Source organism: Panulirus ornatus, chromosome 67 (assembly GCF_036320965.1).
Source record: "Panulirus ornatus isolate Po-2019 chromosome 67, ASM3632096v1, whole genome shotgun sequence".
Taxonomy (NCBI): Eukaryota; Metazoa; Arthropoda; class Malacostraca; order Decapoda; family Palinuridae; genus Panulirus; species Panulirus ornatus.
Genome location: NC_092290.1, coordinates 16678749 through 16700953, shown reverse-complemented (window position 1 = coordinate 16700953; position 22205 = coordinate 16678749). Strand labels below are relative to the sequence as shown.

Sequence of the window (22205 nt, the reverse complement as noted above, 5' to 3'; positions counted from 1 at the left end):
GGTTGTAGGACCTATACGAGGGACGGTGTGGGAAAGGTATAGCCACAGCCATAGTCACCATCAATACTAATGACCTCTATAATATACAGTTGGTCCACCACGCTCACTCTTACACACACACACACACACACACAGGACCCCACTAAGGCCGTGTGGTAAGGGGGGGTTGGGGGGCTTTCCCACCCCAACCCCATACCCTTGGAGAGTCCCCACCAAGGCCCCCCCTCCCCCCCACTCCGCCCCTCACACACTAGAGCGCTTGGAAAATGAGCATAATATTGATCGCCGACAACCTTCACCTCTCCCCGAGCTGAGCTGTGCGTGGTCTTCACGCTTCCTGGGTTATCCTTGTGGTGTGGTCTTCACGCTTCCTGGGTTATCCTTGTGGTGTGGTCTTCACGCTTCCTGGGTTATCCTTGTGGTGTGGTCTTCACGCTTCCTGGGTTATCCTTGTGGTGTGGTCTTCACGCTTCCTGGGTTATCCTTGTGGTGTGGTCTTCACGCTTCCTGGGTTATCCTTGTGGTGTGGTCTTCACGCTTCCTGGGTTATCCTTGTGGTGTGGTCTTCACGCTTCCTGGGTTATCCTTGTGGTGTGGTCTTCACGCTTCCTGGGTTATCCTTGTGTTGTGGTCTTCACGCTTCCTGGGTTATCCTTGTGTTGTGGTCTTCACGCTTCCTGGGTTATCCTTGTGTTGTGGTCTTCACGCTTCCTGGGTTATCCTTGTGGTGTGGTCTTCACGCTTCTTGGGTTATCCTTGTGGTGTGGTCTTCACGCTTCCTGGGTTACCCCTTGTGTGTGACCTCACGTTCATAAATCATTATTCATGGCGTCCTTTTTCATCGAGAATGTTCAAGATAATATTAGGCGCGGGGTACGCCGGCCTGGCGAAGTTCCACGCGTCTTGTGTACTGGGTCGGGATGTGTGTCAGTGGGTCACACGTCTTCCCAACTCCTCCTGCGCCAACATTTTCTTTACTCCCTCTTCTCTCTCTTCGTCCCTTCACCACGTGTTCTCTTTGGTTTACTTCGCCTGTGTTATTATGCCCCGCTCTTCCAGGATGGCTTTTATGATTATCTTTATCTGCTTTCGTGTCTTCTTTTCGTTGCTCACCTCATTTATATTTATGATTTATATCACTTAATTCTTCGTGTCTCTCCCCACCCCAAAAGAGACTCCGACGAGTGCCGGTGGGGCGTCCCCAGAGATGCTCCCACATGCACCCGTGGGGCGTCCCCAGAGAGCTTTTAACACGTACCCATGGGGCGTCCCCAGAGAGCCTTCAACACGCACCCATGGGGCGTCCCCAGAGAGCCTTTAACACGCACCCATGGGGCGTCCCCAGAGAGCCTTCAACACGCACCCATGGGGCGTCCCCAGAGAGCCTTCAACACGCACCCAAGGAGCGTCCCCAGGAAACTTCGACACAGACCTATGGGGCGTCCCCAGAGAGCGTTCGACACACACCCATGCGACGTCCCCAGAGAGTCTTCGATATGCATCCATGGGGGCGTCCCCATAAAGCCTTCGACACCAACCCAAAGGGCGCCCCAGGGAGCCTCCTACATACACTGGAGGGACACCCCCCAGAGAGACACTGCGACACGGACGAGTGGAGCGAACCCCCAGAAAGCCTCTCCCACACCTACCAGAGGGAGGGACGGCCCACCACCCAGCGTGGTGCAGGCGAGGGAGATAGCGTCAGACGTGTGATGATTATGATGTACGAGTGACGCAGCGGAGGCTGAGTGGGGTAGTCCTCCATTATAGAACACTCGCCTCCTGTTGTAACAGCAGCACCTGCCTCCTGCCTAGCCCCCTCGCTCCTCAACACAGTGGATGCGCCTGGCCTGGTTGTCTGCATAAAGGCTGTACCTCTCTTACATAGCCCTGGGAGGATAATGTAAATCCGATTACTCTCTTTTTTTTTTTTTCATAATTCTTGGCCCTCGCGTGGCAGCTGGGTTCGGGTACAGCGGCAATCCTGCAGCAGTGTGTGTGTGTGTGTGTGTGTGTGTGTGTGTGTTCTCTGTACCTCATCGGCCTACTTACACAGCGCTTGGTGGCTTGGCTTGGCCTATTGCTTAGCGAAAGACCGGCAGGAGGTTTGGGTCAACCTGGGTACAGTTTGGCCCCCAGGGTCTGTGTGGTCCTCTGTAGAACGAATGGCCTTGTTTTATCACATTTTACTTCGTGAATTACAGCTTCTTATGTGAAAAGTGGTTGTGTTATGCATCTGTCTGTCTGTCTGCGTGGTAGATATTCGCTGCTTTGTAATGAAGCAGCTAAAAATAAATGTTCAGAATACGACAGAAAGTACTATTAACATAGCAGGGAAAAAGATAGATAACAAAGCAAGGAGAAGACTGATAACATAGCAGGGAAAAAGATAGACAACAAAGCAAGGAGAAGACTGATAACATAGCAGGGAGATCATTGAAAGATGTGAGAATTACCCGTGAGATGATGTTATCTTCATCAGCCACAACACAGCAACCATCATCTCTGCAGCGTACGTAGCTGGTGTGGTGGGCACTCCGGTCTCGGGGCGTAACCCACTGACACATACACACTCGCGACGCTGAATACTCTTCTGACATTAATACCTTTAAAAAAAAACGCTCGTGTAATGCGGGAGAGAGAGAGAGAGAGAGAGAGAGAGAGAGAGAGAGAGAGAGAGAGAGAGAGAGAGAGAGAGAGGAAAACTGTGCATAACATTCACGCCGTATATCAAAAACTTCTGCGACGACGGAAATCTCCCGAACGCTCTTTGCCTGGAGCGCAAACGTGAGGAATACAGTGCTTTCCTGCGTTGGACCTTACTGCGCAGGATAGGGATACCCTGTGTAGTGATGATAGACGTGGAAGACTGCAAAGTGGCATCCACGGGGCTTTGGCTTCCGGACAACGGCCGTTGTACATTCGCCTACCAGAACAACAGACAGTTGTTCCCGGTGTGACCTCTTGGAGGTAAACACGAGTCTTCCTCATCACATCGACGTAAGAGGATGTTGTTGCTGTTTTATTATTATAACCGCTCGATGGTGTTCAAGCCGTGGACATTCGGCTCTCGTTGTCCCTCGCCTTCGTCACTCGACTGAGTTTCAGTCGATGCTGTGGACGTACCCTGTCGTGGCATTTTACTTTTCTGAGATTGAAAATTAGATACTTAATCTCCCCTGAGCTGATCTGCCTTCAAGGGCCTCAGCATGGAGTTTGGTAGTGTGTTTATGGTCTTAGAACGCCTGAAGAAGGTTGATCAAGTTTTCCCGAGTGGTGGTAATGTTGTTGTCGTTCTTTACTGACCCTTCCTTCCTGACAATCGATAGACCAAAAGCGCAAATAACCAACGAACTGACCTGTGTTGATTCTGATAGCCGGATTCCCAGCAGTATCTGGCGTCCAGTTGGTGTGGTAAAAGCTCTCACCACAACACCGTACTTCCATCATTGTGTAACAGGAATGCTAGGTTTATGGTATATTTATCTTAGCGTGATGCTGGGCGGGTTTGGGCGTCCGATGATGAACGTGATCTCACGAACTGACTTTGGTTAAGCTGTCTGGACTGCTGGCTCAGTTTATCCTTCTGTCACCTCAGACGGGTCGTCGTCTTGGGTCTGAGACTTATCAGTACAGCGCAGTAGACACGGTTTGTTGCCTCTGGTTACTCATTTGGTAGAAGTATTCCACTGTGGTGAAGGAGAAATGCATCCTGAGAGAGAGAGAGAGAGAGAGAGAGAGAGAGAGAGAGAGAGAGAGAGAGAGAGAGAGAGAGGAGCGACGGGGCCCACACGTTAACGCTTGACCTCTGACTCTTCGATAAACCCCATTCTGGAAACACAGTTTTTGGTTTATTTTTGTTTTCGGAAGTATTCCCTTGACATTTTATGAGCAGTGTTTGGAAAAGGTTTAGGTTGTATTAAGAACAAAGGATTCTGCATGCTTTTTTTTTTTATGTGAAACTCGGTATTTCTAGACTGAGGATGTATAGCAAGTTTGTATATTAGTCCGTATATCTGTCTGTGTATCTGTAACTTGACAAGATTCTTTGGAAAGATTCGTAATATCATTCGTAACTTTGGGTAGGAGGCACTGGTTGTTGAAGTAAATGTGAGTTGAAGTAGCTTCAGTGAACAGTACGTGTTGGGGTCGCACACCACTGAATGATGAAAACTATGCCGAGTTCTACTGAAACGACCAAAAGTGGGAACGAACAGTCACAGTTCATCAGGTGAATCGTCTTAGGTTAATCACTGTTGTATACAAGTCTCCTTCAGAGTACACCAATGTTTAGTGAACCAGCACCGCCACACAGCGAAACTAACTCACATTTTCCATCATTAAAAACTGGCTGTCCCGCAGTCGATGCTTATCCTTTAGGAATCCCAAGGTTTCTGGGACAATTTGGAAGGATATAGTGAAAAACCAAAGCTGATGTAATCCTATTTGTCCTTTGGATCCCGCTACCTCGAACGGAGAAGTAATCGTCACACTAGTCCTCATACCCCGCGGGCGGGTGCACTATCTATGATGGATTTTATAATGCCACCTCCCAGATATGTTGTCGACCCGATAAACTACAAGGTAATTACACTATATATATATATATGTATATATATATATATATATATATATATATATATATATATATATATATATATATATATATATATATATACATATATATTACTTTGAGGTTTGTTGAATGTTTTAGATGATAGAGTTGCAGATATAGGGTGTTTTGGTCGAGGTGGTATGCAAAGTGAGAGTGTCAGGGAGAATGATTTGGTAAACAGAGAAGAGGTAGCGAAAGCTTTGCGAAGATGAAAGCTGGCAAGGCGGCGGGTTTGGATGGTACTGCAGTGAAATTTATTAAAAAAGGGGGTGACTGCGTTGTTGACTGGTTGGTGAGGATATTCAATGTATGTATCGCTCATGGTGAAGTGCCTGAGGATTGGCGGAATGCATGCATAGTGTCATTGTACAAAGGTAAAGGGGATAAAGATGAGTGTTCAAATTGCAGAGGTATAAGTTTGTTGAGTATTCCTGGGAAATTATATGGGACGGTAATGATTGAGAGAGTGAAGGCATGTACAGAGCATCAGACTGGGGAAGAGCAGTGTGGTTTTATTAATGGTAGAGGATGTGTAGATAAGGGGTTTGCATTGAAGAATGTATGTGAGAAATACATAGAAAAACAAATCGATATGTAGGTAGCATTTATGGATCTGGAGAAGGCATATGATAGAGATGCTCTGTGGAAGGTGTTAAGAGTATATGGTGTGGGAGGCAAGTTGCTGGAAGGAGTGAAAAGTTTTTATCGAGGATGTAAGGCATGTGTACGAGTAGGAAGAGAGGAAAGTGATTGGTTCTCAGTAAATGTCGGTTTGCGGCAGGGGTGCGTGATATCTCTATGGTTGTTTAATCTGTTTATGGATGGGGTTGTTAGGGAGGTGAATGCAAGAGTTTTGGAGAGAGGGGCAATTATGCAGTCTGTTGTGGATGGGAAGGCTTTGGAAGTAAGTCAGTTGTTCGCTGATGGTAGAGCGCTTGAGGAACTGCAGAAGCTGGTGACTGAGTTTGGTAAAGTTTGTGAAAGAAGAAAGCTAAGAGTAATTGTGAATAAGAGCAAGGTTATTTGGTACAGTAGGGTTGAGGGACAAGTCAACTGGGAGGTAAGTTTGAATGGAGAAAAACTGGAGGATTTGAAGTGTTTTAGATATCTGGGAGTGGATTTGGCAGCGGATGGAACCATGGAAGCGGAAGTAAGTCACAGGGTGGGGGAGGGGGCGAAAGTTCTGGGAGCGTTGAAAGGTGCGTGGAAGGCGAGAACATTATCTCGGTAAGCAAAAATGGGTATGTTTGAAGAATATTGGTTCCAACAATGTTATATGGATGTGAGGCTTTGGCTATAGATAGGGTTGTGCGGAGGACGGTGGATATGCTGGAAATGAGATGTTTGAGGACAATATGTGGTGTGGTTTGATCGAGTAAGTAATGAAAGGACAAGAGAGATGTGTGGTGATAAAGATAAAAAGAGTGTGATTGAGAGAGCAGAAGAGGGTGTATTGAAATGGTTTGGTCACATGAAGAGAATGAGTGAGGAAAGATTGACAAAGAGGATATATGTGTCAGAGGTGGAGGGAACGAGGAGAAGTGGGAGATCAAATTGGAGGTGGAAAGATGGAGTGAAAAAGATTTTAAGCGATCGGGGTCTGAACATGCAGGAGGGTGAAAGGCGTGCAAAGAATAGAGTGAATTGGAACGATGTGGTATACCGGGGTCGACGTGCAGTCAATGGATTGAACCAGGGCATGTGAAGCGTCTGGGATAAACGATGGAAAGTTTTGTGGGGCCTGGGTGTTTAAAGGGAGCTGTGGTTTCGGTGCATTATACATAACAGCAAGAGACTGAGTGTGAACGAATGTGGCCTTTGTTGTCTTTTCCTAGCGTTACCTCGTGCGCGTGCAGGGGGAGAGGGTTGTCATTTCACGTGTGGCGGGGGTGGCGACGGGAATGAATAAAGGCAGCAAGTATGAATTATGTACATGTATATATATGTATATGTCTATGTATGTATATATATGTATACGTTGAAATGTATGGGTATATACATGTGCGTGTGTGGACGTGTATGTATATACATGTGTATGTGGGTGGGTTGGGCCATTTTTTCGTGTTTCCTTGCGCTACCTCGCTATCGCGGGAGACAGCGACAAAGTATTATATATATATATATATATATATATATATATATATATATATATATATATATATATATATATATATATATATATATATATATATTTATTTATTTATTTATTTATTTATTTATTTTACTTTGTCGCTGTCTCCCGCGTTAGCGAGGTAGCGCAAGGAAACAGACGAAAGAATGGCCTAACCCACCCACATACACATGTACATACATACACGTCCACACATGCAAATATACATACCTATGCATCTCAACGTATACATCTATATATACACACAAAGACATATACATATATACACTTGTACATAATTCATACGCTCTGCCTTTATTCATTCCCATCGCCACCCCGCCACACATGAAATAACATCCCCCTCCCCTCTCATGTGCGCGAGGTAGCGCTAGGAAAAGACAACAAAGGCCACATTCATTCACACTCAGTCTCTAGCTGTCATGTAATAATGCACCGAAACCACAGCTCCCTTTCCACATCCAGGCCCCACAGAACTTTCCATGGTTTACCCCAGACGCTTCACATGCCCTGGTTCAGTCCATTGACAGCACGTCGATCCCGGTATACCACATCGTTCCAATTCACTCTATTCCAATTCACTCTATTCCTCCTGCATGTTCAGGCCCCGATCACTCAAAATCTTTTGCACTCCATCTTTCCACCTCCAATTTGGTCTCCCACTTCTCGTTCCCTCCACCTCTGACACATATATCCTCTTTGTCAATCTTTCCTCACTCATTCTCTCCATGCGACCAAACCATTTCAAAACACCCTCTTCTGCTCTCTCAACCACACTCTTTTTATTACCACACATCTCTCGTACCCTATTATTATTTACTCGATCAAAACACCTCACACCACATATTGTCCTCAAACATCTCATTTCCAGCACATCCACCCTCCTCTGCACAGCTCTATCTATAGCCCACGCCTCGCAACCATATAACATTGTTGGAACCACTATTCCTTCAAACATACCTATTTTTGCTTTCCGAGATAATGTTCTCGACTTCCACACATTCTTCAACGCTCCCAGAACTTTCGCCCCCTCCCCCATCCTATGATTCACTTCCATGGTTCCATCCGCTGCCAAATCCACTCCCAGATATCTAAAACACTTTACTTCCTCCAGTTTTTCTCCATTCACACTTACCTCCCAGTTGACTTGTCCCTCAACCCTACTGTACCTAATAACCTTGCTCTTATTCACATTTACTCTCAGCTTTCTTCTTTCTCACACTCTACCAAACTCACTCACCAACTTCTGTAGTTTCTCACACGAATCAGCCACCAGCGGCTGTATCATCAGCGAACAACAACTGACTCACTTCCCAAACTCTCTCATCCACAACAGACTGCATACTTGCCCCTCTTTCCAAAACTCTTGCATTCACCCCCTAACATCCCCATCCATAAACAAATTAAACAACCATGGATACATCAAACACCCCTGCCGCAAACCTACATTCGCTGAGAACCAATCACTTTCCTCTCTTCCTACACGTACACATGCCTTACATCCTCAATAAAATCTTTTCACTGCTTCTAACAACTTGCCTCCCACACCATATATTCTCTATACCTTCCACAGATCATCTCTATCAACTCTATCATATGCCTTCTCCAGATCCATAAATGCTACATACAAATCCATTTGCTTTTCTAAGTATTTCTCACATACCTTCTTCAAAGCAAACACCTGATCCACACATCCTCTACCACTTCTGAAACCACACTGCTCTTCCCCAGTCTGATGCTCTGTACATGCCTTCACCCTCTCAATCAATACCCTCCCATATGATTTCCCAGGGATACTCAACAAACTTATACCTCTGTAATTTGGGCACTCACTTTTATCCCCTTTGCCTTTGTACAATGACACTATGCAAGCATTCCGCCAATCCTCAGGCACCTCACCATGAGTCATACATACATTAAATAACTTTACCAACCAGTCAACAATACAGTCACCCCCTTTTTAATAAATTCCAATGCAATACCATCCAAACCCGCCGCCTTGCCGGCTTTCATCTTCCGCAAAGCTTTTACTACCTCTGCTCTGTTTACCAAATCATTCTCCCTACCCCACTCACTTTGTACACCACCTCGACCAAAACACCCTATATCTGCCATTCTATCATCAAACACATTCAACAAACCTTCAAAATACTCATCTCCTCACATCACCACCACTTGTTATCACCTCCCCATTAGCCCCCTTCACTGAAGTTCCCATTTGTTCCCTTATCTTACGCACTTTATTTACCTCTTTCCAAAACATCTTTTTATTCTCCCTAAAATTTAATGATACTCTCTCACCCCAACTCTCATTTGCCTCTTGCACCTTTCTCTTGACCTCCTGCCTCTTTCTTTTATACATCTCCCACTCAATTGCATTATTTCCCTGCAAAAATCGTCCAAATGCTTCTCTCTTCTCTTTCACTAATAGTCTTACTTCTTCATCCCACCACTCACTACCCTTTCTAATCTGCCCACCTCCCACGCTTCTCATGCCACAAGCATCTTTTGCGCAAGCCATCACTGCTTCCCTAAATACATCCCATTCCTCCCCCACTCCCCTTACCTCCTTTGTTCTCACCTTTTTCCTTTCTGTACTCAGTCTCTCCTGGTACTTCCTCACACAAGTCTCCTTCCCAAGCTCACTTACTCTCACCACTCTCTTCACCCCAACATTCTCTCTTATTTTCTGAAAAACTCTACAAATCTTTACCTTCGCCTCCACAAGATAATGATCAGACATCCCTCCAGTTGCACCTCTCAGCACATTAACATCCAAAAGTCTCTCTTTCGCGCGCCTATCAATTAACACGTAATCCAGTAACGCTTTCTGGCCATCTCTCTTACTTACATACGTATACTTATGTATATCTCTCTTTCTAAACCAGGTATTCCCAATCACCAGTCCTTTTTCAGCACATAAATATAAAAGCTCTTCACCATTTCCATTTACAACACTGAACACCCCATGTACACCAATTATTCCCTCAACTGCCAGATTACTCACCTTTGCATTCAAATCACCCATCACTATAACCCGGTCTCGTGCATCAAAACTACAAACACGCTCATTCAGCTGCTCCCGAAACACTTGCCTTTCATGATCTTTCTTCTCATGCCCAGGTGCATATGCACCAATAATCACCCATCTCTCTCCATCCACTTTTAGTTTTACCCATATCAATCTAGAGTTTACTTTCTTACCCTCTATCACATACTCCCACCACTCTTGTTTCAGGAGTAGTGCTACTCCTTCCCTTGCTCTTGTCCTCTCACTAACCCCTGACTGTACTCCCAAGACATTCCCAAACCACTCTTCACCTTTACCCTTGAGCTTCGTTTCACTCTGAGCCAAAACATCCAGGTTCCTTTCCTCAAACATACTACCTATCTCTCCTTTTTTCTCATCTTGGTTACATCCACACACATTTAGACACCCCAATCTGAGCCTTCGAGGAGGATGAGCACTCCCCGCGTGACTCCTTCTTGTTTCCCCTTTTAGAAAGTTAAAATACAGGGAGGGAAGGGTTTCTAGCCCCCCGCTCCCGTCCCCTTTAGTCGCCTTTTATGACACGTGAGGAATGCGTGGGAAGTATTCTGTCTCCCCTATCCCCAGGGATAATATATATATATGTATATATATATATATATATATATATATATATATATATATATATATATATATATATATATATATATATATGTGTGTATGTATGTATGTATGTATGTATGTATGTATGTATGTATGTATATAAAGCTAAAGTGACACCAGGACCAGCAAAACGAAGCAATGACTCAATATCAACTGTATATTCTTGTTACGTGATAAAGTGTCAACCTCTAAGGCTTCATCACTCGTCTGCGGTCGCAGCTGCCTCGCTCGGGGGTTTGTTTGTCAGGAGCTCTGGCGTATCAGTCTCGGCCGCTGAGAATAGCACCTCCATCTTTAAGGGATGGTCCGGGGGATCCCTTTACAATCCTCTGCCCTCCGTTGATAACATCTGCTGGGCGGGACGACACCTCCGCTCCCTGCGGATCGGCCCAGAGGCCTACTTCAGACCATCACACATTTTCCCCCTGGACCATGGGTATCATCGGAGATGGCATTTCGCACTGCCTTTGGCCTGGACCTGCTCATGCTACTGATGCGTTGCCTCATAAATCAAATGGTTACTCTGTAGCTTCAATAACAGTGTTTTCGTTTCCTGCGAGAAGTTATATAGCCACACCTTAACTTACACCTGAGTATTCCTTAGGGGAAATGTTCAGTTCTTACTGCCTCTGCGTAACCTGCGTAGCCGCTCTTGCTTCTCCCTCAAGAACTCTGGATATCCAAATGCGGTTACAGATTGTGCTTCCAAGTCCTTCATAGTCCCACATATCCTGCTGTCAGCCATGGCTAGGTTGCGCTGTGTACTGTTTGATATACACCTTTCCTTCCATGGCCTTTGGTCATGCTTCAAGTGTTCTTCCTTTGTCGCTGTCCTGGAAGATAGGTACCCATAACTACACACGTGTTGCTTCACACAGTAGACAGTTGTCGCCTCCATATCTCGGAAGTTCACCTTCCTAACTTTGAAACCTGTCCTCCCTGAGGTGGGGTTCTTATCCAAGCTGGACTGCAGTATGTCTTCGAACTACATTGCTTTGGCTAAGTCTTCCTGTACGTTGGCAGGTCTGGCCCACTTAACCTGCTGCCTCTGGGGTCGAGTTGATGAGCTGGGAGTAGCAGGAGCACAACAGCCATGGATAATGCTATACCGTCAAGTAAGCCCTGTGTGCCACCCATTCCAAATTTTGTACAAGCTTCCTCTGAGCCCCAGTCTCTTTGAATCTTGGTCCTGGATTTAGCCCCCTTGGAACAGTGTCTTTCCTTGGACTGGTGCTCCAGACTTTGCAGTGTGGACCCCTTGAAACTCATCCAGTTGTATAGCGTATTCCTTTGGTGTCCAGTCGTTAATCTTGACCGGCAGATTGAATTGGGCCAAGTTCGTCCTCCGTGACTTTGTTCCATCGAACTCACGCGGCTTCCAACATACAGAGACCTTGTGTCTCACTAGGTACGAGTGGCTCTTGGCAAAAATCCGTTCTCCCCTGGTTTTAGCGTGTCTCCCAAAGGATTGATAACTGGGCGTTCTACATAACTTGACATTCCGGTGTTGCTCAAGCCTTGTGTGGTAATTCCAGGCCTACCTTCTCTGGCTCCGTTAAGGATCGGCTTGCTTGAACACCTTGCGCTTCCTAATCCCATGCTGCCCCACCTGTTGCTTTTGCCTTCTATGCAGCCCTGCCGCCGTGTGTCTGGGTCCAACAATACCTTCTACGGATCGAGTCGTTTTCATAATGGTCCACCCGTTGCTCTTGCTGGTCTAGCTGCCCGCACTGCTCCTCATTAGCTCCTGCTTTGCTGTAACTAAAACTTCTTTCATATAGTCTCACTTTGTCCTGCAGCTGTTCCATCGCTATATATATATGTATATATATATATATATATATATATATATATATATATATATATATATATATATATATATATATATATGTATTATCCCTGGGGATAGGGGAGAAAGAATACTTCCCACGTATTCCCTGCGTGTCGTAGAAGGCGACTAAAAGGGGAGGGAGCGGGGGGCTGGAAATCCTCCCCTCTCGTTTTTTTTTTATTTTCCAAAAGAAGGAACAGAGAACGAGGCCAGGTGAGGATATTCCCTCAGAGGCCCAGTGCTCTGTTCTTAACGCTACCTTGCTAACGCGGGAAATGGCGAATAGTATGAAAGAAAGAATAATATATATATATATAAATCTTTTCTTTCTTTCATAATATTCGCCATTTCCCGCGATAGCGAGGTAGCGTTAAGAACAGACGACTGGGCCTCTGAGGGAATATCCTCACCTGGCCTCGTTCTCCTAGCTTCGTCTCTTCGGTGTATATCAGATGACTTATATTTCTCTCTTGTATCTCTCCTGATGATGTGATTATTACACGAAAGTGCACATAGGAACTTATCGTGTTTCATTTTCCCCGTGGACTCATAGGAGTATCTTGATCACGCGCAAAATTGTGATCCCTTCCAATATATATATATATATATATATATATATATATATATATATATATATATATATATACAAACCTCCAACAGCCAGGATCGAACCTGGGACCCCTGTGCAAGAGGCAGGCATGCTAACCGCTAGGCTATGGGACTGTATAATAAGAAACAACTATTCGAAATTTCTTACTATACAGTCCCATAGCCTAACGGTTAGCATGCCTGCCTCTTGCACAGGGGTCCCAGGTTCGATCCTGGCTGTTGGAGGTTTGTATGTTCTATGAAGGTGCGCGCTCATATGCACTTTATTCGTATATATATATATATATATATTTATTTATTTATTTATTCATTCATATTTTTTATTATACTTTGTCGCTGTCTCCCGCGTTAGCGAGGCATCACAAAGAAACAGAAGAAAGAATGGCCCAACCCACCCGCATACACATGTATATACATAAACGCCCAGACACGCATATATACATACCTATACATTTCAACGTATACGTATGTATACATACACAGACATATACATATATACACATGCACATATTCATCCATTCCCGACGCCACACCGCCACACATAAAATGACAACCCCCTCCCCCTGCACGCGCGCGAGATAGCGCTAGGAAAAGACAACAAAGGCCACATTCGTTCACACTCAGACTCTAGCTGTCATGTGTAATGCACTGAAACCAAAGCTCCCTTTCCACATCTAGGCCCCACAAAGCTTTCCATGGTTTACCCCAGACGCTTCACATGCCCTGGTTCAATCCATTGACAGCACGTCGAACCCGGTATACCACATCGTTCCAATTCACTTTATTCATTGCACACCTTTCACCCTCCTGCATGTTCAGGCCTCGATCGCTCAAAATCTTTTTCACACCATCTTTCCACCTCCAATTTGGTCTCCCACTTCTCCTCGTTCCCTCTACCTCTGACACATGCATCCTCTTTGTCAATCTTTCCTCACTTATTCTCTCCATGTGACCAAACCATTTCAACACACCCTCTTCTGCTATCTCAACCACACTCGTTTTATTACCACACATCTCTCTTATCCTTTCATTACTTACTCGATCAAACCACCTCACACCACATATTGTCCTTAAACATCTCATTTCCATTACATCCACCCTCCTCCAAAAAACCCTATCTATAGCCCACGCCTCGCAACCATATAACAAACATACCCATTTTTGCTTTCATAGATAATGTTCTAGCCTTCCACACATTCTTCAATGCTCCCAGAACCTTCACCCCCTCCCCCACCCTGTGACTCACTTCTGCTTCCATGGTTCCACCTGCTGCTAAATCCACTCCCAGATATCTAAAACACTTCACTTCCTCCAGTTTTTCTCCATTCAAACTTACTTCCCAATTGACTTGTCCCGCAATCTTGCTCTTATTCCCATTTACTCTCAGCTTTCTTCTTTCACACTTTTTACCAAACTCAGTCACCAGCTTCTGCAGTTTCTTACCCGAATCAGCCACCAGCACTGTATCATCAGCGAACAACAACCTGACTCACTTCTCAAGCCCTTTCATCCACAACAGACTGCATACTTGCCCCTTTCTCCAAAACTCTTGCATTCACCTCCCTGACAACCCCATCCATAAACAAATTAAACATCCATGGAGACATCACGCACCCCTGCCACAAACGGACATTTACTGGGAACCAATAACTGTCCTCACTTCCTACTCGTACATATGCCTTGCATCCTCAATAAAAACTCACTGCTTCTAGCAACTTGCCTCCCACACCATATACTCTTAATACCTTCCACAGAGCAACTCTATCAACTCTATCATATACCTTCTCCAGATCCATAAATGCTACGTACAAATCCATTTGTTTTTCTAAGTATTTCTCATATACATTCTTCAAAGCAAACACCTGATCCACGCATCCTCTAACACTTCTGAAACCACACTGCTCTTCCCCAATCTGATGCTCTGTACATGCCTTCACCCTCTCAATCAATACCTTCCCATAGAATTTCCCAGGAATACTCAACAACTTATACCTCTGTAATTGGAACACTCACCTTTATCCCCTTTGCCTTTGTACAGTGGCACCATACATGCATTCCACCAATCCTCAGGCACTTCACCATGAGCCATTCATGCATTGAATATCCTCACCAACCAGTCAACAACACAGTCACCCCCTTTTTTGATAAATTCCACTGCAATACCATCCAAACCCGCCGCCTTGCAGGCTTTCATCTTCCGCAAAGCTTTCATTACCTCTTCTTTGTTTACCATTCTCACTGACCCTCTCACTTCACACACCACCTCGACCAAAACACCCTATATCGGCCACTCTGTCATCTAACACATTCAACAAACCTTCAAAATACTCACTCCATCTCCTTCTTACATCACCACTGCTTGTTATTCCCTCCCCATTAGCCCCCTTCACCAATGTTTCCATTTGTTCTCTTTTCTTATGCCCTTATTTGTTCCCGTGTCTTACGCGATTGGGACCTGAACATGCAGGAGTGTGAAAGGCGTGCTAGGAATAGAGTAAATTGGAACAATGTGGTATAATGGGGTCAATGTGCTGTCAATGGATTGAACCAGGGCATGTGAAGTGTCTGTGGTAAACGATGGAAAGTTTTGTGGGGCCTGGATGTGGAAAGGGAGCTGTAGTTTCTGTGCATTATACATGACAGCTAGAGACTGAGTATGAATGAATGTGGCCTTTGTTGTCTTTTCCTAGCACTACCTCGCGTGTGTGCGGGGGGAGGGGGACGTTATTCCATGCGTGGCGAGGTGGCGATGGGAATAAACAAAGGCAGACAGTATGAATTATGTACATGTGTATATATGTATATGTCTGTGTGTTTATATATATGTGTACATTGAGATGTATAGGTATGTATATTTGCGTGTGTGGACGTGTATGTATATACATGTGTATGGGGGTGGGTTGGGCCATTTCTTTCGTCTGTTTCCTTGCGCTACCTTGCAAACGCAGGAGACAGCGACAAAGCAAAATAAATAAATAAATAAATAATAATGATAATGATAATAATATATATGTATATATATATATGTGTATGGAAAAAAGTCATGGTCTCACATGCTTCCATATGACATCTGACCTTAGGTAACCTTCCCCCAACTCCCTCTGTGAAACAGCAAAATAGAATTAACTCTGAACAGGTTTTAGTTTTGTCTCTCATTGAAAAGTATTTTGTTTATACTTTTACAAAATTTTATTTAAATGATAAAGGTATTTTAGGAACAAAAATCCTGGAAAAGGCTTTTACCCACTAACTGGAAACACTGTTCTCTAAAGATATATTGTACATATACCTGTTTTACGTCTTCCAGTGGGATACATTATTTTTTCGCAGTTTCTCCTTAACAGTCGGGAATGCCTACTTCATTCCTTCATGTTGGGACAGACTAACTTGAGATATCCAAATACCCTGTTTTTTCCCTATTTACTGTAGATCTTATGAAAGGATGTTAATGGGGTCAGAGGTCAGACAATCCCAACCCTCTCCCCTTCCAAAAAAAAGGGGTATATCTTCAGCAGTTATTACATATAGGACAGAAACAAAACACTGCATAGCATAAACACTTTTCCACAAGCCTTATACATCATGCAGATTACATCTGTGATTTAATGTCTCCACAGAGGTCAGGCTTCAAAATTTTTTTTTTTTTTTAGACATTTCAAGTAGTGTGTACAAAATTTGGTACAAAATTATAATCATATGGCCCATCTTATGTTCATATCAAATACGATGGTGAGTGATGGTTAGCATGATGGTAAATATGATTTTGAATATGATGGTGAGTGTCACTGGACATAGTAGTGACTGCTACTGAACATGGTGATCGATAGTGATCAAAGATGGTGAATTATGGTGATTGATGGAGAGCATGATGCAACATGATGTTGATAGTGAAAATGATATTGAAAATTATGGTGAGCAGTTAGTGAGCATCTTACTGATAATGAATGTGATGTTGAGTGACAATGAACGTAGCGGTGAGTGATAGCTAACATGATGATAAGTGATAGCGAATATGATGGTGGGTGATATGGAAGATGATAGTGATGGTAATAGAAAATGATGAAGAACATGGTCATGAGTGGCAATGAGCAAGGTATTGGTAATGAATGTGATAATTGAGGAGTATGATGGTGAGTGATAGTGATTATATTGGTAAGTAATGATAAAAATGATGGTGAGCAATGAATATGGTGGTGGGATAGTGAACATGATGCGAACGATAGTGGAATTTTCAGTTAATTATCCTGGCATCATTTGATGTTGGTAATCTTATGACAAAAATGTGCCAGAATTTAGTAAATGGCAATTTTAAGTTAGTACATTCTTTATGACCAGTTTTTCATTCAATGCTTGTCTTAATTAGAGTCTAGATTTTTTAAGATGTGTGTTGCTCCATAGACCAGTATGTCTGTCATACACTGAAGACTTCAAGAATGGTTGAATATTCACATTAATTCATTGAATGGCTGTGGTATTTGGCAGTATTTTCTGCAGACAACAAATATTTTATCATACTGAGGATCTTTTGTTGCATTGACAGTCCACCTGGATGACCTATACTGCTTCCACTACACTGCCAGCAATGACGACCTGGACAAACGAAGTGGCTGGGACCTCTACACACCTGCAGCCGAGTACCACCGTATGGGCGTACCCTGTGAGGCTTGGGCGCCTACCACCCTTAACCACAATTATGAGGTGAGTAAACACTTCAGGCCATAATTTTAAGATGAATGTCCATCAGACTTAGTTCCCACCACCTTCATCAGCTTCTGCAAGTGAGGCTTCATCACTCTGGGCTTCGACCACTCTCAACCATAACAATAAGGTGAGTCTCCACCACCTGGCCCCCACCACACTGTGAAGTGTGAAGAGAGCACCAGCTACCCTCAACTTCATTTATGTGGTCAGTTCCCTTCTGTCTCATTCTCAACAAGGAAGTGACCTCACCATCCTCAGCCACAGTTATGAGTTGAGTTCCATTATACTTACCCACAGTCAGGCTAAGATTCCTCACAATTTTCAACCACATTTGTAATGTAATACCCACCACCTGGGATCCATTATACTTAATCACAAATAAGATATGTGTTTCAACTCCCCAGGGCCCTCACCATTCTGTCACAGTTACTAGATGAGTTTCATTTTTCCCACTCACAACCATGATGCAAGTAGCCACCTTCCTTAACAAAACTATGAAGTACCAGTTAGTCCCATTTACCTTGGGCTGTCATCACAGTAGACCCTTACCACCTTCCCCTTGTTGTGCTAGAGTGTTACCACCCTCAGTTTTAACTTAGAGGCAAGTCCCCACTTCTGTAGGCCATTGACACCATTATCCACATTTACAGTCTGAGACACCTACTGCCCTAGACCTTTACCACCACCATCAACCATAGTTATGATGCAAGTTCACACTGTCCTCAATTACAAGTACTTGAACTCTACCCTGATCCCTCTCCTTCCTCACTCAGAACTGTGAGGTGAGTTTCCACTGTCCTTAGCCATAACTCTGAAGTGGATCCCTACTGCCCTTGTCCATTGTTATCTTTAAGTTCTAATCACCTTTGGCCCTATTACCTGTAGCCAAAATTTATGAAGTGAATCCTTACTATCCTGAGTACCTACAACCCTAAGCCTTAGCTAAGAGATGACTCCTTACCACCCTGAACCTAACCACCCAGGGGTGGTCTTTATCACTGGTTTCCTACTACCATGAACTGTGGTAGTATGGTAGTAAGGACTGTGGTCCTTACTACCCTCTGCTACATTTTGTTTCCTTACCATCCACAACAGCAATTATGAGATTAGTTACCACTTCCTTAGTCCCCCCACGACTCTCAACCACAGTTTTGAAGAATCCTTACTACAGTAGTCCCATGCCACTCTCAGCCATGACTATAAGCAGAGTTCTCACCACTTTGATCCCCTATTCATGAGATGAGTCCTGATAAGGAATCATATCATCAATTCACTGATGTGATTACAGCACTGCTGTTTACATCCTAGGTAACATATAGCTTGTGTGGGAATTAATTTGCTAACTTAGGTCCCCAGTCCCACGGGCTGGCAAAAGAGCAAGGATGCATAATACCCTGCAGTGTCTATGTTACCCTACTTTTTAGTCTGTCATCATATTCAAAGAAAATGTCAGAATGCTTTGTTCCTATCCTGCTTGCAAAGGTAATGCATTATTCTAGTGGCTGAATGTAAATCTTTTTTTTTTTGATCTAATGATGAGCATAGATGCAGTAGGAAATATTATAGAAAATAGCCAAAATGGTAGGAGCTTATGGAAGTTTAATGTATTACCAGATTATTAGGGGCACAGGAACACCATCTGGACTTTGTTGAAAAACAGCTTGACAGTTTCTTCAAAGATGAACTAGACCAGTCAGGTTGTACAACTTACATTAGATGGAGACTTGAGACTTACAGTATCATACAGTCTTGTAGAACAAGTTTCTCATCAGGGAGCTTTGATACAGTTTGAATGGTTTGGGCAGACATGCTCCAAAACTAGCATAAGGTATACGTAAAGGGAAATTAACTTGAAGTGTTAGCTCTTAAGTGAATAGTTGGACTCAATAACTGAATGCCATAAGTTAATTTGAATTGTAACTGATGGTGAGCAGTTTCTTTCATGTTTCTCAGTTTTATTTTCATCTATCAAGGTGGTAGTCACCACAAGATTTTTTCTCAGTTTTATTTTTTAATGTCGAATTGTTAGTCGCCACAGGAAGTTGATTTTCAGCCAGTTTAGTTTTTGTTGTGTGGAAGTCATTGTTCCAAATCGTAATGTAAAAACCAATATGCAATGTTTTCCGTATACAGAATATTCACTCAAATTTGAATTTTATTGGTGTGAAACAGTGTCAGGTTCAGATCTTTTTTCTGGATATTAGAGGGGCGAACCAATGCATGATCCTCCCAAACCAAGGTTATATCCTCCCAAACCCATACTACTTGATCTGAGTTTGGGGAGAAAAATCACATGGAATGGCAGCTTTATTTTTACCCTGTAAGCTGTACTAATTCCAAATGACAGCAGGCCTTCAAAATGTCTAGCTCATGTAGGATTAAGCATTCAGAGCATGTGGAATGGGGAAGATTAAACTGTTCATTAGAACACAATGCTCCTATAATTTGGTATAAGGGGACGCCTGCAACTTGGTAGTCAGACATTTTTCAGTTGTTACTACATCCCTAACAGTCAAGCAGTCCAGTCTAAAATCCTGACATCATACAGTGAGAATTCAGGATCTGTGTTCAATGGCAAGCAAACAATCAAGCACTGAATCTCTTGCTGACCTCATGTGGTCTAAGTGTTCTGAAACAGGGAAGTTTGTAGTGCCAGTGTCATCTCATGTGCATTATTAACATATGAGGTGTACTGGTGATATGTCCCAAGCTGTTGAGGGTTAGGGAATTTTTATTTTCTGATAATTCCCCTGTCTGGAATGTTATTCCAATAAATTGTCCTTGACTCAAAAGGGTTTTTTTTCATTGGTTTTCGTATTTATATTATATAAAGAGATTTGCACTATACATTGTCTCATATATTTCTATACAGTATTCTAATATCTGTGTACAGTATTTTACATTTAAACTTAGATATATGTTCTTATTCTTTTTTTTTTTTTTTTTTTTTTTTTTTTTTTTTTTAGAAAAAGTTGGATTTTTTTTTTTTTTTTTTTTTTTTTTTTTTTATACTTTGTCGCTGTCTCCCGCGTTTGCGAGGTAGTGCAAGGAAACAGACGAAAGAAATGGCCCAACCCTCCCCATACACATGTACATACACACGTCCACACACGCAAATATACATACCTACACAGCTTTCCATGGTTTACCCCGGACGCTTCACATGCCTTGATTCAATCCACTGACAGCACGTCAACCCCTGTATACCACATCGCTCCAATTCACTCTATTCCTTGCCCTCCTTTCACCCTCCTGCATGTTCAGGCCCCGATCACACAAAATCCTTTTCACTCCATCTTTCCACCTCCAATTTGGTCTCCCTCTTCTCCTCGTTCCCTCCACCTCCGACACATATATCCTCTTGGTCAATCTTTCCTCACTCATTCTCTCCATGTGCCCAAACCATTTCAAAACACCCTCTTCTGCTCTCTCAACCACGCTCTTTTTATTTCCACACATCTCTCTTACCCTTACGTTACTTACTCGATCAAACCACCTCACACCACACATTGTCCTCAAACATCTCATTTCCAGCACATCCATCCTCCTGCGCACAACTCTATCCATAGCCCACGCCTCGCAACCATACAACATTGTTGGAACTACTATTCCTTCAAACATACCCATTTTTGCTTTCCGGGATAATGTTCTCGACTTCCACACATTTTTCAAGGCTCCCAAAATTTTCGCCCCCTCCCCCACCCTATGATCCACTTCCGCTTCCATGGTTCCATCCGCTGACAGATCCACTCCCAGATATCTAAAACACTTCACTTCCTCCAGTTTTTCTCCATTCAAACTCACCTCCCAATTGACTTGACCCTCAACCCTACTGTACCTAATAACCTTGCTCTTATTCACATTTACTCTTAACTTTCTTCTTCCACACACTTTACCAAACTCCGTCACCAGCTTCTGCAGTTTCTCACATGAATCCGCCACCAGCGCTGTATCATCAGCGAACAACAACTGACTCACTTCCCAAGCTCTCTCATCCCCAACAGACCTCATACTTGCCCCTCTTTCCAAGACTCTTGCATTTACCTCCCTAACAACCCCATCCATAAACAAATTAAACAACCATGGAGACATCACACACCCCTGCCGCAAACCTACATTCACTGAGAACCAATCACTTTCCTCTCTTCCTACACGTACACATGCCTTACATCCTCGATAAAAACTTTTCACTGCTTCTAACAACTTGCCTCCCACACCATATATTCTTAATACCTTCCACAGAGCATCTCTATCAACTCTATCATATGCCTTCTCCAGATCCATAAATGCTACATACAAATCCATTTGCTTTTCTAAGTATTTCTCACATACATTCTTCAAAGCAAACACCTGATCCACACATCCTCTCCCACTTCTGAAACCACACTGCTCTTCCCCAATCTGATGCTCTGTACATGCCTTCACCCTCTCAATCAATACCCTCCCATATAATTTACCAGGAATACTCAACAAACTTATACCTCTGTAATTTGAGCACTCACTCTTATCCCCTTTGCCTTTGTACAATGGCACTATGCACGCATTCCGCCAATCCTCAGGCACCTCACCATGAGTCATACATACATTAAATAACCTTACCAACCAGTCAACAATACAGTCACCCCCTTTTTTAATAAATTCCACTGCAATACCATCCAAACCTGCTGCC

General features: G+C 43.6%; 1 protein-coding gene across 3 annotated transcripts in view; it reads left to right on the top strand.

The window, feature by feature from the left end:
* The window catches only part of Mtmr6 (Myotubularin related protein 6), a 366784-nt gene that overhangs the window by 269853 nt on the left and 74726 nt on the right, over nucleotides 1–22205 (top strand). For all 3 annotated transcript variants that reach the window (XM_071659034.1, XM_071659033.1, XM_071659035.1), the window contains one exon: nucleotides 17376–17533. In XM_071659034.1, the coding sequence (XP_071515135.1) occupies nucleotides 17376–17533 (158 nt within the window). The remainder of the gene's footprint in view (nucleotides 1–17375; nucleotides 17534–22205) is intronic.